This window comes from Nerophis lumbriciformis, linkage group LG20 (assembly GCF_033978685.3).
Source record: "Nerophis lumbriciformis linkage group LG20, RoL_Nlum_v2.1, whole genome shotgun sequence".
Classification (NCBI taxonomy): Eukaryota; Metazoa; Chordata; class Actinopteri; order Syngnathiformes; family Syngnathidae; genus Nerophis; species Nerophis lumbriciformis.
In genome coordinates, this window is record NC_084567.2 from 43453392 (window position 1) to 43470518 (window position 17127).

At 41.2% G+C, this 17127-nt stretch overlaps 1 protein-coding gene across 2 annotated transcripts in view; it reads right to left on the minus strand.

Annotated features, from left to right (window-relative positions):
- The window catches only part of skor2 (SKI family transcriptional corepressor 2), a 35024-nt gene extending 18497 nt beyond the window's left edge, over positions 1 to 16527 (minus strand). The window contains exons 1-4 of one of the 2 annotated variants that reach the window (XM_061980920.2): positions 16380 to 16527; positions 13069 to 14969; positions 8095 to 8149; positions 7902 to 7994 (exon numbers count right to left, since the gene is read on the minus strand). In XM_061980920.2, coding sequence (XP_061836904.2) covers positions 7902 to 7994; positions 8095 to 8149; positions 13069 to 14955 — 2035 coding nt within the window. In that variant the 5' untranslated portion in view covers positions 14956 to 14969; positions 16380 to 16527. Of the gene's footprint in view, positions 1 to 7901; positions 7998 to 8094; positions 8150 to 13068; positions 14970 to 16379 lie in introns of both variants that reach the window. The other variant, XM_061980919.2, reaches the window with a different exon arrangement.
- Between the last annotated feature and the right edge of the window lie 600 nt (positions 16528 to 17127).

Here is a 17127-nt window from a genome sequence, read left to right on the forward strand (position 1 = left end):
TAGATGCGGCTTATAACACGGGGCGGCTTATAGGTGGACAAAGTTTTGAAATATGCCGTTCATTGAAGGCGCGGCTTATAACCCAGGGCGGCTTATGGTGCGGAAAATACGGTATTTTATACACAAGGGTTCAATCTCTCTCCTGTGTTAGTTTGAAGCCGAAACGACAAACGCGCTCAGAGGAGATAGTTTTTGAAGGAAGGTGACCGGTTTTTACAAAAAATTTGTTTTGAAGGGGGAATAGCAAACTTCCTGTTGATTTTTGCTGGGGGTTGTCAATTTATGAAATGTAGGTCTAAGTGAGACCTACATAGAGGTTTTTTGTTTCATGTCTCTCCGACCTTCCCAGTGGGAGTTACAGGCAGTTTTGTCCGTTTTTTCATCCGAGGAGCAGTTTTTTGTGCGTTTTATTAAAAAAATTGCGCTAGAGCACAATTTTGAGATTTGGGGTTAGGTTTTTTTTATTAGATCACACTTTTTGGCAGTCCTGATGTGTGCGTTCAGTTTGGTGAAGCATGTTAAGGGGGTCAAATTACAGCTCAAAGAGGCAAAAGTGTCTGTTTTTAGTACTTTTTTGTCTTGAAGGGGGAATTGCCAACTTCCTGTTGATTTTAGCCCAAGAATGTACAATTATGAAAGGTAGGTGTAAGTCAGACCTACATAGAGGTTTTTGTTTCATGTCTCCCCGACCTTCCTAGTGGGAGTTACAGGCAGTCTAGTTTTTTTTTTTCCTAGGGGGCGCTAGAGCGCAATTTTTATTTTTGGGGTTTGGTTTTTTTATCAAAAGGCAATTTTCGCAGGTCTTGACGTGTGCGTCAAATATGGTGAGTTTTGAAGCATGTTAAGTGGGTCAAATTGCAGCTCAAAGAGGCGGCCGGTATAATAATAATAATAAAACCTTAGAAAAACAATAGGTCCTTATGTCCCATTGCATAAGGACTCCCTTTGGGAGTCCTTATGCAATGGGCCATGCGGGCCCTAATTAGCTAACCTCAATGAACCCAAAATAGCTTAAAATAAGTATATTCTCACTAATAACAAGTGCACTTTTCTTGGTAGAAAAAACAAATATGAGACCTTTTTGCTCAATATGTTGAAAAATATTCATAAATGAAGTAAACGCTAGTGCCATTATCTTGACATAATGATATGTGCTCGGCATTACATTTACTTATACTAAAAACTCGTTTATTGTTCTTAATGGAAAGACAACAAGGCAAGCGCTTGTTACTCTCGGGGTCTCCTAGCCGCTCAGGCAAATCATATTGTCTAAAAATGCATTTTTCCATGGATAACATGACATCATCACGCCAAGTGCGTGCTCTTTCAGTCAATTAGTGCACATATATACAGCCCGGCCCCCGGCCAAACATTTTTAGGGCCCGCATGGCCCATTGCATAAGGACTCCCAAAGGGAGTCCTTATGCAATGGGACATAAGGACCTATTGAATTTGTAAGGTTTTATTATTATTCTTTATTCTTTATTCTTCCGCCGCCACTTTAAACTGTAATTTGACCCACTTAACATGCTTCAAAACTCACCATATTTGACCCACACATCAGGACCTGCGAAAATTGCCTTTTTAAAAAAAAACCCGAACCACAAAACTCAAAATTGCGCTCTAGCGCCCCCTACGAAAAAAAAAAACAACTAGACTGCCTGTAACTCTCACTAGGAAGGTCGGAGAGACATGAAACAAAAACCTTTATGTAGGTGTGACTTAGACCTAGATTTCATAATAGTATATTTTTGGGCATAAATCAACAGAAAGTTGGCAATTCCCCCTTCAAGACAAAAAAGTGCTAAAAACAGTCACTTTTGCCTCTTTGAGCTGTAATTTGACCCCTTTAACATGCTTCAAAACTCACCAAACTGAACACACACATCAGGACTGGCAAAAATTGAGTTTGGCTGGGCTATATATATATATATATATATATATATATATATATATATATATATATATATATATATATATATATATATATATACACCGTATTTTTCGGAGTATAAGTCGCACCGGAGTATAAGTCGCACCTGCCGAAAATGCATAATAAAGAAGGAAAAAAACATATATAAGTCGCACTGGAGCCCGGCCAAACTATGAAAAAAAACTGTGACTTATAGTCCGAAAAATACGGTATATATATATATATATATATATATACCGTATTTTTCGGAGTATAAGTCGCAGTGGACGCGTCTCCATTCGTTTAGCTGCTATATATATATATACGGTATATATATATATATATATATATATATATATATATATATATATATATATATATATATATATATATATATATATATATATATACCGTATTTTTCGGACTATAAGTCGCAGTTTTTTTTCATAGTTTGGCTGGGCTATATATATATATATATATATATATATATATATATATATATATATATATATATATATATGTATATATATATATATATATATATACACCGTATTTTTCGGAGTATAAGTCGCACCTGCTGAAAATGCATAATAAGGAAGGAAAAAAACATATATAAGTCGCACTGGAGCCCGGCCAAACTATGAAAAAAACCTGCGACCTATAGTTTGAAAAATACGATATATATATATATGTATATATATATATATATATATATATATATATATATATATATATATATATATATATATATAGCAGCTTAACGAGTGGGGACGCGTCCACGTGCACACTTGTCCACCTGGGGGTGGAAGCGGAGGGACCTTCTCCTCGAAATGAGGCCAAACAAAGAATATTCTCCACCGAGATGACATTTTCAACGGAAAGCATGCCGACTCGACAACTTTTTTTCCCCATTAAAATTGCAAACAGTGTACGGGAAACCATCAAAATGGGAGGGCGCCGCGGGAAAGAAGGGCAAATAGAGGATATTTCCCAGCCCAAACTTGCACAATCTAATAGGAGTACAGGCAGGTCGATACAGAGATCTATCATCGACAAGGTAGTAACAGTATCGGATCGATAATTCCTGTTAACTTTCACAAATATGTATTGTTTTTATTGTGTTGTTTACATTGTTCAATACGGTCATCCCTCGCCAAATATTTCGGATTCACATCACCTCGGATTTTTGTTTTTTAAGGCATACTACACAATATTATTGTTAAGAATATTCAAGCATAGAAATGACTTATTTTAGTAGAAATATCAACGGTCCAGGAATGTTGGCCGCCAGGTGAGACGAGCCAATCAGAGAGCACAGTTCCATGACGCGCTTACCGGTTGACTCAGCTTCAACAACCATATTATAGAGTTAACAATAACAATCTTTAAGATAAATATGTCAGGAAAGGCTAATACTCTGTGTGATAATACCCCTTTAGAAGCATTCTGAAAATGTTGACCGCACACATGCAAGTGAATGAAGGGCATACTTAGTCAACAGACAGACATATCACACTAAGAGTGGCCGTGAAAACAACGCCGACACTGTCATAAACATGTGCCATACAGTGAAACCACACGAAACAACACTGTCATAAACATGTGCCATATAGTGAAACCACACTAAACAACACTGTCATAAACATGTGCCATATAGTGAAACCACACTAAACAACACTGTCATAAACATGTGCCATATAGTGAAACCACACGAAACAACACTGTCAGAAACATGTGCCATATAGTGAAACCACACTAAACAACACTGTCATAAACATGTGCCATATAGTGAAACCACACTAAACAACACTGTCAGAAACATGTGCCATATAGTGAAACCACACTAAACAACACCGTCATAAACATGTGCCATATAGTGAAACCACACTAAACAACACTGTCATAAACATGTGCCATGTAGTGAAACCACACGAAACAACACTGTCATAAACATGTGCCATATAGTGAAACCACACTAAACAACACTGTCATAAACATGTGCCATATAGTGAAACCACACTAAACAACACTGTCATAAACATGTGCCATATAGTGAAACCACACTAAACAACACTGTCAGAAACATGTGCCATATAGTGAAACCACACTAAACAACACTGTCATAAACATGTGCCATATAGTGAAACCACACTAAACAACACTGTCATAAACATGTGCCATATAGTGAAACCACACTAAACAACACTGTCATAAACATGTGCCATATAGTGAAACCACACTAAACAAAACTGTCATAAACATGTGCCATATAGTGAAACCACACTAAACAACACCGTCATAAACATGTGCTATATAGTGAAACAACACTGTCATAAACATGTGCCATATAGTGAAACCACACTAAACAACACTGTCATAAACATGTGCCATATAGTGAAACCACACTAAACAACACTGTCATAAACATGTGCCATATAGTGAAACCACACTAAACAACACTGTCATAAACATGTGCCATATAGTGAAACCACACTAAACAACACTGTCATAAACATGTGCCATATAGTGAAACCACACTAAACAACACTGTCATAAACATGTGCCATATAGTGAAACCACACTAAACAACACTGTCATAAACATGTGCCATATAGTGAAACCACACTAAACAACACTGTCATAAACATGAAACCACACTAAACAACACTGTCATGAACATGTGCCATATAATGAAACCACACTAAACAACACTGTCATAAACATGTGCCATATAGTGAAACCACACTAAACAACACTGTCATAAACATGTGCCATATAGTGAAACCACACTAAACAACACTGTCATAAACATGTGCCATATAGTGAAACCACACTAAACAACACTGTCATAAACATGTGCCATATAGTGAAACCACACTAAACAACACTGTCATAAACATGTGCCATGTAGTGAAACCACACTAAACAACACTGTCATAAACATGTGCCATATAGTGAAACAACACTGTCATAAACATGTGCCATATAGTGAAACCACACTAAACAACACTGTCATAAACATGTGCCATATAGTGAAACCACACTAAACAACACTGTCATAAACATGTGCCATATAGTGAAACCACACTAAACAACACTGTCATAAACATGTGCCATATAGTGAAACCACACTAAACAACACTGTCATAAACATGTGCCATATAGTGAAACCACACTAAACAACACTGTCATAAACATGTGCCATATAGTGAAACCACACTAAACGACACTGTCATAAACATGTGCCATATAGTGAAACCACACTAAACAACAATGACAAACACATTTCAGGAGAATGTTTGCAGCGCAACACAACATAAACACAACAGAACAAATACCCAGAATCCCCTGCAGCACCAACTCTTCCAGGGCGCTACAAAATATTGAATTAGAAGAGTGTGAAGGCAAGTATGTGGGTGTTGTTTCATACATAGATGGCTCTGGTAATGTTAAAACTCATATTTTGAAAGTTATTGTATTGTTGAATAATATTTGTGTTGTTTTTGCAATATGTTTTTGGCTGGAGGGGGAATTCAAAGGGTTTGAATGAGAGACAACTGTAGGTTTTGTTTTTATTTACTTATTTTTGCAGGATTGATTTCAATCAATTGTGTATTATAATAGGGAAAATTAAGTACTATTTTGTTGAAATTGCTTTTAAATTGTTAAATTGTTTACAAATACTGTAGGTTTGTTTATAAATAAATAAAAAAATAAATAAAAAAGTAAATTTAAAAGTGTGATTAATCTGATTTAAAAAAGTAATCAGCACTAAGAAAAAATATTTTAAATTTGCAATTTTTTGGCCTAACAACTCATAATTAAACAATTTAAAGCAAAAAATCTCAAAATCATTTAATGAGCTTGACAAATTCCAAGTGTCGGTATCAGCCAGTAGACTATGTAGGCTACTTGGTATCGGATCAATGCCCACAGTTGGCCAATTAAAGATGTCGGAATTAAAAACAACAGCAAAAATGTATGAAAGAAGACTAAAAAGGCATAGATTCATGACACAAGGCTGACATTTCAATACCATTAACTAATAACTATACACGTTTTCTTTTTACCTATAACACAAAGTTTATTTATTTTATTTATTTTTTTACTTTTTTACAAAAAGTTTGGACATACCTAAAAAATTTGATTGATATTTTCTGACAGATTTGCGGATACAATTGTGATAGTGTTTTTTTTAGTTATTTAGTTGTGAAAACATGCATCCTAGAGCAGGCCTGGGCAATTATTTTCAAGGTCAAGGTCAAGGTTCAACTTTATTGTGCCTGCGGGGAAATTTTTCTTGGGCACAGTGCATCATTGCTTTCTTAACATACCCAAAAACAACAGAACAAAAACACAAGCACAGACACAACCACAACCATACAACTAACATTTAAACATCAGAACATGGAGCTTGATAGACATAGGTGGCACTTTGATGTAGGCATAAAATCTACAGTATGGAGATAAAGATAAAGTACCAATGTGCATTGCACTAGAGCTCATGGATAAAGTGCTGTGTGCTAAAGTGCTTAGTTCTAAAGTGCTATGTGCTAAAGTGCTATGTGCTAAAAAAGTGCTAACCTATGTATTAAAATTCTATTGCACATTGTTGGTCAGCTTAATGGAGGCTGGGACAAATGATAATTTAAGGCGGTTAGATTTGCATAGTGGGACCCGGAGTCTTCTCCCTGATGGCAGGGTTCCATATTCAGGAAAGAGTGGATGTTGTGAGTTGGAAATAATTTTCTTAGCTTTTTTTCCTAACTGCTCATAGATGCTCTGTATAGGCTCATATTCTTTCCTCCCTACGATTTTCATTGCCGTTTTATGCATGCCGGCCAGTTTGCTTTTTAGCTTAACGGTTAGGTTGCCAAACCATGAGGTGATCCCGTATCTAATGATGCTCTCTACAATGGCACGGTAGAAAAATCATCATGATGTGGCTGCTTACGCCGTACAATCTTAATCTTCGCAAAAAATATAGCCTCTGTTGCAGTCTATTGCACAGTTTGTCAATATGTGTCTTCCAGCAGAGAAGATTATCAATATGAACCCCTAAATATTTATATGAGGATTTTGACTCAGGGGCCAAATTTAGAGAAAAAAAATGTGTCTGGGGGCCGGTATATCTATTTTTTTAGGAAAACAAATACAAAACCTCACAATAAAGCCTGATTGAATGCTAAAAATGTTATGACAGACCGCCTTAAAAACGGAATGGAATTTTAATATGTTCTATGAATGATAAAACCCTGAATATTGAGAACATATGAACGTCACACCCCCTCTCAATCGACATATTTTGCAATCAAGCCACACCCACACTGCTTGGTGCCTCGTCTGACCTGCTGTGACGTAGATTACCATAGTAACTAGTAGGATTGTATGGTATACGGGTATTACAAACGTTTGTAGTATAGTACCATGATACTAATGAATCATATTCGGTACCATACCGCCTCTAAAAAGTACCGGTCCGCCACACCCTAAGATTTTTTGTTAAAATAAAGTCAACAATGCAATTTTTTCTGGTCCCCTTTATTTAGAAAAGTACCGAAAAGTATCAAAATAATATTGTCACTAACTAGTCACTAAAATATCATGCAAAAGCGCAGATTCCAACCATTGAAGTACTTTGTATATTTCAAGACTTACGGTCATTAGAAAACATGAGTGCACATCATAATGGCAGCTACACTTTACATCTTAAAGATATAAAAACATTTTTGGGAATGTCCGGCGGGCCAGATTGAAAAGCTTAACGGGCCCCATGTGGCCCCCGGGCCTTCATTTGCCCAGCTCTGTCCTAGAGGGTTGAAACAATGTAAGAAAGAACATAATAGTAATAATAATAATAACTGAAGGCCTAAAAAGATTTGGTAAAATCCGATTGCAGTTTTTTAAACTGACAAATAAATGATTGAATTGATTTAATCCCAACATTGCTTGACAACATTTAGAAAAGTGAAAAAATGACAAAACCCACCTGAGCTTTCCCTCCAGTAGTCCGGCGCTGACGTCTCGGTGTCTGCTCCGAAGAAGCCGTTCTGCTCTTTGTTGTCCTCCACTGTTTGCTGAGCTGCTGTCATAGAACCACAATTTTAGAGTTATTATGAGAGCAGCACATGGTGACATATTATTATTCTCAATGTGAAACAAAAATGACTTATAAAACTCACCTGAAGTGTCTTTGGTTGCGTAGGCGGGTAGTCCTTCATTTCTGTTTTTGTCCACCTGGGGATCACATTTTTGGGGGCAATTAGTGAAAACATTTCTGTTTGTTTACTTTATGAAATACTTGTCAAAATAATGCATGGACACTAAGAGGTTATTAATGCAAGTGTCAACAGCTTAAAGATGAGACTTGTCCCAACAGGCTGAGGACAAACACCGTCACTAAGTATATTCTAGTGGGGATCAGAGTGTTTGGAGTTCTAGTATTCTAGTGGGGATCAGAGTGTTTGGAGTCCTAGTATTCTAGTCGGGATCAGAGTGTTTGGAGTCCTAGTATTCTAGTGGGGATCAGAGTGTTTGGAGTCCTGGTATTCTAGTGGGGATCAGAGTGTTTGGAGTCCTGGTATTCGAGTCGGGATCAGAGTGTTTGGAGTCCTAGCATTCTAGTGGGGATCAGAGTGTTTGGAGTCCAGGTATTCTAGTGGGTATCAGAGTGTATTCTAGTGGTGATCAGAGTGTATTCTAGTGGGGATCAGAGTGTTTGGAGTTCTGGTATTCTAGTGGGGATCAGAGTGTATTCTAGTGGTGATCAGAGTGTATTCTAGTGGGGATCAGAGTGTTTGGAGTCCTGGTATTCTAGTGGGGATCAGAGTGTATTCTAGTGGTGATCAGAGTGTATTCTAGTGGGGATCAGAGTGTTTTGAGTCCTGATATTCTAGTGGGGATCAGAGTGTTTTGAGTCCTGATATTCTAGTGGGGATCAGAGTGTTTGGAGTCCTAGTATTCTAGTGGGGATGAGAGTGTTTGGAGTCCTAGTATTCTAGTGGGGATCAGAGTGTTTGGAATCCTAGTATTTTAGTCTGGATCAGAGTGTTTGGAGTCCTAGTATTCTAGTGGGGATCAGAGTGTTTGGAGTCCTAGTATTTTAGTCGGGATCAGAGTGTTTGGAGTCCTAGTATTGTAATCGGGATCAGAGTGTTTGGAGTCTTAGTATTCTAGTGGGGATCAGAGTGTTTGGAGTCCTAGTATTCTAGTGGGGATCAGAGTGTTTGGAATCCTAGTATTTTAGTCGGGATCAGAGTGTTTGGAGTCCTAGTATTCTAGTGGGGATCAGAGTGTTTGGAATCCTAGTATTTTAGTCGGGATCAGAGTGTTTGGAGTCCTAGTATTGTAATCGGGATCAGAGTGTTTGGAGTCTTAGTATTCTAGTGGGGATCAGAGTGTTTGGAGTCCTAGTATTCTAGTGGGGATCCGAGTGTTTGGAGTCCTGGTATTCTAGTGGGGGTCCGAGTGTTTGGAGTCCTAGTATTCTAGTGGGGATCAGAGTGTTTGGAGTCCTGGTATTCTAGTGGGGATCAGAGTGTATTCTAGTGGGGATCAGAGTGTTTGGAGTCCTGGTATTCTAGTGGGGATCAGAGTGTATTCTAGTGGGGATCAGAGTGTTTGGAGTCCTGTTATTCTAGTGGGGATCAGAGTGTATTCTAGTGGGAATCAGAGTGTTTGGAGTCCTGGTATTATAGTGGGAATCAAAGTGTTTGGAGTCCTAGTATTGTAATCGAGATCAGAGTGTTTGGAGTCTTAGTATTCTAGTGGGGATCAGAGTGTTTGGAATCCTAGTATTTTAGTCGGGATCAGAGTGTTTGGAGTACTAGTATTCTAGTGGGGATCAGAGTGTTTGGAGTCTTAGTATTGTAGTGGGGATCAGAGTGTTTGGAGTCCTAGTATTTTAATCGGGATCAGAGTGTTTGGAATCCTAGTATTTTAGTCGGGATCAGAATGTTTGGAGTCCTAGTATTCTAGTGGGGATCAGAGTGTTTGGAATCCTAGTATTTAGTCGGGTTCAGAGTGTTTGGAGTACTAGTATTCTAGTGGGGATCAGAGTGTTTGGAGTCTTAGTATTCTAGTGGGGATCAGAGTGTTTGGAGTCCTAGTATTGTAATCGGGATCAGAGTGTTTGGCGTCCTAGTATTCTAGTGGGCATCAGAGTGTTTGGAATCCTAGTATTTTAGTCGGGATCAGAGTGTTTGGAGTACTAGTATTCTAGTGGGCATCAGAGTGTTTGGAATCCTAGTATTTTAGTCGGGATCAGAGTGTTTGGAGTACTAGTATTCTAGTGGGGATCAGTGTTTGGAGTCCTAGTATTCTAGTCGGGATCAGAGTGTTTGGAGTCCTGGTATTCGAGTCGGGATCAGAGTGTTTGGAGTCCTAGTATTCTATTGGGCATCAGAGTGTTTGGAATCCTAGTATTTTAGTCGGGATCAGAGTGTTTGGAGTACTAGTATTCTAGTGGGGATCAGTGTTTGGAGTCCTAGTATTCTAGTCGGGATCAGAGTGTTTGGAGTCCTGGTATTCGAGTCGGGATCAGAGTGTTTGGAGTCCTAGTATTCTAGTGGGGATCAGAGTGTTTGGAGTCCTAGTATTCTAGTGGGGATCAGAGTGTTTGTAGTCCGAGTATTCTAGTGGGGATCAGAGTGTTTGGAGTCCTAGTATTCTAGTGGGGATCAGAGTGTTTGGAGTCCTAGTATTCTAGTGGGGATCAGAGTGTTTGGAGTCCTAGTATTCTAGTGGGGATCAGAGTGTTTGGAGTCCTGGTATTCTAGTGGGGATCAGAGTGTTTGGAGTCCTAGTATTGTAATCGGGATCAGAGTGTTTGGAGTCTTAGTATTCTAGTGGGGATCAGAGTGTTTGGAGTCCTAGTATTCTAGTGGGGATCAGAGTGTTTGGAGTACTGGTATTCTAGTGGGGATCAGAGTGTTTGGAGTCCTGATATTCTAGTGGGGATCAGAGTGTTTGGAGTCCTGATATTCTAGTGGGGATCAGAGTGTTTGGAGTCCTAGTATTCTAGTGGGGATCAGAGTGTTTGGAGTACTGGTATTCTAGTGGGGATCAGAGTGTTTGGAGTCCTGATATTCTAGTGGGGATCAGAGTGTTTGGAGTCCTGATATTCTAGTGGGGATCAGAGTGTTTGGAGTCCTGGTATTCTAGTGGGGATCAGAGTGTATTCTAGTGGGGATCAGAGTGTTTGGAGTCCTGGTATTCTAGTGGGGATCAGGGTGTTTGGAGTCCTGGTATTCTAGTGGGGATCAGAGTGTATTCTAGTGGGGATCAGAGTGTTTGGAGTCCTGGTATTCTAGTGGGGATCAGAGTGTATTCTAGTGGGAATCAGAGTGTTTGGAGTCCTGGTATTCTAGTGGGGATCAGAGTGTTTGGAGTCCTAGTATTTTAATCGTGATCCGAGTGTTTAGAGTCTTAGTATTCTAGTGGGGATCCGAGTGTTTGGAGTCCTAGTATTGTAATCGAGATCAGAGTGTTTGGAGTCTTAGTATTCTAGTGGGGATCAGAGTGTTTGGAATCCTAGTATTTTAGTCGGGATCAGAGTGTTTGGAGTACTAGTATTCTAGTGGGGATCAGAGTGTTTGGAGTCTTAGTATTCTAGTGGGGATCAGAGTGTTTGGAGTCCTAGTATTTTATTCGGGATCAGAGTGTTTGGAATCCTAGTATTTTAGTCGGGTTCAGAGTGTTTGGAGTACTAGTATTCTAGTGGGGATCAGAGTGTTTGGAATCCTAGTATTTTAGTCGGGATCAGAGTGTTTGGAGTACTAGTATTCTAGTGGGGATCAGAGTGTTTGGAGTCTTAGTATTCTAGTGGGGATCAGAGTGTTTGGAGTCCTAGTATTCTAGTGGGGATCAGAGTGTTTGGAGTCCTAGTATTCTAGTCGGGATCAGAGTGTTTGGAGTCCTAGCATTCTAGTGGGGATCAGAGTGTTTGGAGTCCTAGTATTCTAGTGGGGATCAGAGTGTTTGGAGTCCTAGTATTCTAGTGGGGATCAGAGTGTTTGGAGTCCTAGTATTCTAGTGGGGATCAGAGTGTTTGGAGTCCTAGTATTCTAGTGGGGATCAGAGTGTTTGTAGTACTAGTATTCTAGTGGGGATCAGAGTGTTTGGAATCTTAGTATTCTAGTGGGGATCAGAGTGTTTGGAGTCATGGTATTCGAGTCGGGATCAGAGTGTTTGGAGTCCTAGTATTCTAGTGGGGATCAGAGTGTTTGGAGTCCTAGTATTCTAGTCGGGATCAGAGTGTTTGGAGTCCTAGTATTCTAGTGGGGATCAGAGTGTTTGGAGTCCTAGTATTCTAGTCGGGATCAGAGTGTTTGGAGTCTTAGTATTCTAGTCGGGATCAGAGTGTTTGGAGTCTTAGTATTCTAGTCGGGATCAGAGTGTTTGGAGTCCTAGTATTCTAGTGGGGATCAGAGTGTTTGGAGTCCTAGTATTGTAATAGGGATCAGAGTGTTTGGAGTCTTAGTATTCTAAAGGGAATCAGAGTGTTTGGAGTCCTGGTATTCTAGTGGGGGTCAGAGTGTTTGGAGTCCTAGTATTGTAATCGGGATTAGAGTGTTTGGAGTCTTAGTATTCTAGTGGTGATCAGAGTGTTTGGAATCCTAGTATTTTAGTCGGGTTCAGAGTGTTTGGAGTCCTAGTATTCTAGTGGGGATCAGAGTGTTTGGAGTCCTGGTATTCTAGTCGGGATCAGAGTGTTTGGAGTCCTAGTATTCTAGTCGGGATCAGAGTGTTTGGAGTCCTAGCATTCTAGTGGGGATCAGAGTGTTTGGAGTCCTAGTATTCTAGTGGGGATCAGAGTGTTTGGAGTCCTAGTATTCTAGTCGGGATCAGAGTGTTTGGAGTCCTAGCATTCTAGTGGGGATCAGAGTGTTTGGAGCCCTAGTATTCTAGTGGGGATCAGAGTGTTTGGAGTCCTAGTATTCTAGTCGGGATCAGAGTGTTTGGAGTCCTAGCATTCTAGTGGGGATCAGAGTGTTTGGAGTCCTAGTATTCTAGTCGGGATCAGAGTGTTTGGAGTCCTAGTATTCTAGTCGGGATCTGAGTGTTTGGAGTCCTGGAGCTCCTCTCAGATCTCATCACTGCCTGCTGCTGCACCATTTCAATAATAATGAGCTCATGTGGCCTGCGGGCATATTTACGTTTTTGAAAGCCGGCTCTTCTCTGTGCGGCGGCGTGGAGCTGGAGAGCGGCAGGCTGGCGGGCGAGGAGGCGGGCAGGCTGGGGGACTCCAAGCGGATGGGGTCCACAGGGGAGGGAGGGGAGGCACTCCCCCTCGCTTTCCCCCTCTCCTCCCCGCCGCTGTTGCTCACCGCCGGCAGGAACAAGTTAGTTTGAGTCTGAGTGGGGCGGCCGGCGAAGCCCCCCTCGTCCTCTTCGTCGTCCTGCTTGGAGGACTCCACGTCCACCTCGCCGTCCTCCTCGCTGTCCCCTCCCTCGGCTTCCCCGCTCTCGCTGGCGTAGCTGCAGCTGCTGCCGGGCGAGAGCCGCGAGTGGCGGTCCGAGCCGGCCGCCATGACCCCGAGCTCTTCGTCCGCGTTGCCGTGAAGCTTCGCCATGCTCTCCGCGTCCTTGACGACGGGACGGAACGCCGAGCCGTAGCTGGGCTTCCTGGCTTGAAGACCGGGGTTGTCCAGGAGTTTAAGCCAGCTCTCGGAGGTCACGGGCCGCAGGTCAGGGGTCACCATCGTGCAGTCGGGATCGAAGAGGCCGGATCTTGAAGCGGCGCTCCCGTTGCTGGGGGTCATGTTTGTGTTGAGGGCGTTTCCGTTGCCGGGCTCGGACGAGTCGGAGAGATCCAGGAAGGCCTGCCTGAGGGAGGGGTTGTCTGCCAGGGAGGAGAGGCTGGGCTGGGGCTGCAGGTAGGTGGGCACCGGGATCCCCCCCGCTGCCCTCGGGGGCCAAAACATGCAGAAGGGAGGATAAAAAGTGTCCTTACGTCCGGGCCATAAAAGACCCGACAATCCCGTCCCTTTGTGCCCGGCCGTGACGTCGCCGTCCTCCTTCTTCTGCTGGCACAGGCCGAAGGCGGGGAAGGGGTAGGGGGAAGGGAAGAGCGACGTGGGGGGGAACTTTTGGAGCATCCCGAAGCCTTTGCTGGGCACGGGGATGACGGGGTAGCGCGGGGTCTTGCGAGGGGACAAACCGCCTCCGTCCAGCTCCTCTTCGTCGTCAAAGTGGGCCCGTTTCTGAGGACCGAGGTCGCCGGCCATCATGTGAGAGCTGGTAAGCGTCTTCAAGGACGAACAATGACTCGAGGAAGGCAACGCCCTCTTCCGACTGCCGCCGTTAAACATGGCCTTCACGTCCTCCCAGGCGTAGACCAACTCGTCGGCCGGGTGCTTGTCGCTGAGTTTGAGGTGCCGCCGCCAGGAGTTGAAGTTGGCGGCGTCCGGCTGGGTGTACTTGGCGTCCGGCGTGCGGTGGGAGTGGAAGATGAACTTGTTGGGGGAGAAGTACATGTTGCAGAAGGAGCACTTGATGCACTTGGCCCGGGAGCTGTTGTAGCGGGCGGGGATGAAGTTACCGCGGCAACCCCAGGCGCACTCGTGCGTCACGTCGAAGGCGAAGTTGTCGGGCAGTTTGGGCGGCATGTTCTCGCCCAGGAAGGACTTGCACAGGCGCTCGGCCTCGCGTTTGGTGATCATGCCGCAGCGCCGCGAGGAGATGGGCATGGCGCCGGCGCGGCGGAGGATCTCCAGCTGCACGGGCGTGCACTGGACGCAGGTGATGCCCAGCGCCACGCGGCGGTTGTGGATCTCGTTGTAGCTGTAGTTCTTCAGCAGCGTGTTGGAGATCTGCGCCAAGCAGAGCCTCTCGATGTTGTCGATGACCAGCGAGACGATGGGCACGCCGTACAGGATGACCTGGCCCACCTGGTTGGGTTTGAGGGGCGAGGAGGAGGGCGAGGATAAGGACGACGAAGAGTGATGGTGGGCGGGCCTGGGCGGAGTCAGAGCTTCCTGCGGGTAGGCGCCCGTGGGGCTCGCCATGATGATGTCGCTGTTGGAAAGGTGAGACTTGTCCATGCTGGCAGAACAACCTGCAGACACAAAGGAGGGGAAATTAAATTAAATAAATATGAATTATATTCAACATACAGAAATAGATTGCATCACAATTGATGGCAACAATTACATTCTATTGACCAAACGAACACTGCACTTAAATGTAGAGTATATGTAGAATATATTTATATTATTCATATATTATATATATAATATGTTATATATATATTATATTATTTATTATTATTCTTGTCTATTGTATACTGTGGTGCTGAATTTCCGCCAGGGATCAATAAAGTACTTCTATTCTATCACTATTTTTTAAGAATATAATTTTTAATTAATCCATTGTTTTAAAAAAAAAAAAAAAAGTTGCTATTAATTATGAAATAATTTTTAGGGAAAAGTAAAGTTTAAAAAAAGTTAAGTATAATTGTTAGACATGATTTGTATTATTATTCTTAAAATCATACACACACACACACACACACACACACGCACACATATATATATATTTACATACATATATGTATTTATAATTAAGTATTACTATTATTATAATATGTATTTATAATTAAGTATTATTATTATTATTATTATATTAGTGGCACTATGCATTTTTAAATGATAAAAGAGTGATGAATTTAGAACAAATTGACATTCACTTCTCCATTTAAGATGTTAAGATGACAACACACTTTGCTTTTAAACATAATTATTCTACATTTTGTCTGTATATGTTTTAGTCTGCAAAACACTTCCATGCAGAATATTCTCACATCACTTTCAGATATACAATAAAACGCGCATCCTTCATTAAAAATCCGTCTGTTGAAACTATCACTAAAAGTTGTACCGTATTTTCCTGCAAAAGTATTTGTTTGTTAAAAGTTTATAATAATCAATGTATTTCAAGCTTAATATTATTGTATAATTTGTGTAGGGAAAAAAAAGAAACATGATTGAGTTATTCCGGCCTGCGAAGATCTTCTAGTTTTAAAATAGTCCTATTTGAGCAAATAGGCAGGTTTTATATTTCATGTACAAAACACTCAACTTTGAACTTTTACAGTCAAAACAAACGTACAATTAGAATTAAATAAATTATTACTTAACGACCGAATGATTGCGAACTGAAAAGAGACTGCAGGGAATGTAAATATTAGACATTTCTATAACATTGATGTCAGATTAATATCATTTTCTGCGTGTTTCCGTCAATATGTTGCGCAAAATAATTTTGCAATTATTGAAACGTTTTATGCGCAACAATTGTAATCATCGAAATGTTCTATTTTTTTCCCCGCACTGCTAAATTTCTTAATTCAACGTTTCCAGAGAGGATAAAAAAATACAAGACAAACACTTAATCATTTAGAATGACATCATCATGTAATCATTTTAGAATGACATCATCATTATTAAAAAAAGAGATAAGTGTATACCTCAATTAGAGTCGCTTTCCTCCAAGTTGTCGCAATTCTTCTTCTTTTTTAATCCTTTCACTCTCACAAATCATTTGTCCGACATAGCGGCTGATTTGTTCAAACCGGCAAATCGAAAGTAAAAGTAGTTTTTGGCGGGACCTTGTCACATGTGACTAAATTGTGGACGCGCGCGCCGCTTTTATTCGCCTTTAAAGAGGTGGCGCGCGCGCACTTAATCCTCCCTCTCTCTCTCTCTCTCTCTCTCTCTCTCTCTCTCTCTCTCTCCCTCTCTCTCCCTCTCTCTCCCTCCTCCCAGTTTGATTGACGTGCGGCGCGTTCTTAAGCCGCCACCTTTAAAAACGAACACAATAAAAGGTGAACAAAAAACACGTGACATTATAATTACACATGTATGATTTTAACGCAGCAAAACAACATCCATCCATCCATTTTTCTACCGCTTGTCCCTTTTTGGGGTCGCTGGAGCCTATCTCAGTGGGTTAAAAATATGAAAAAGGCTTCAGAATCCCCGTGGAGATTTAAGCAGAACACGTGACTGTTATTGCTCTACTAAATGTATGTTGTTTATTATAATGAAAGTGAAACTATACTCCTGCGTTATAAACAACAGGGCCTGCAAATCACGTTTAAAAACCTAAAAGAAGCAAATATGTGTCAATGTAATAATGTCAATGAACATTTTCTAAATAATACACAAAGGCCCCTAAATCAGTCAGTGGTCCCCAACCTTTTTTTTTTTACACCA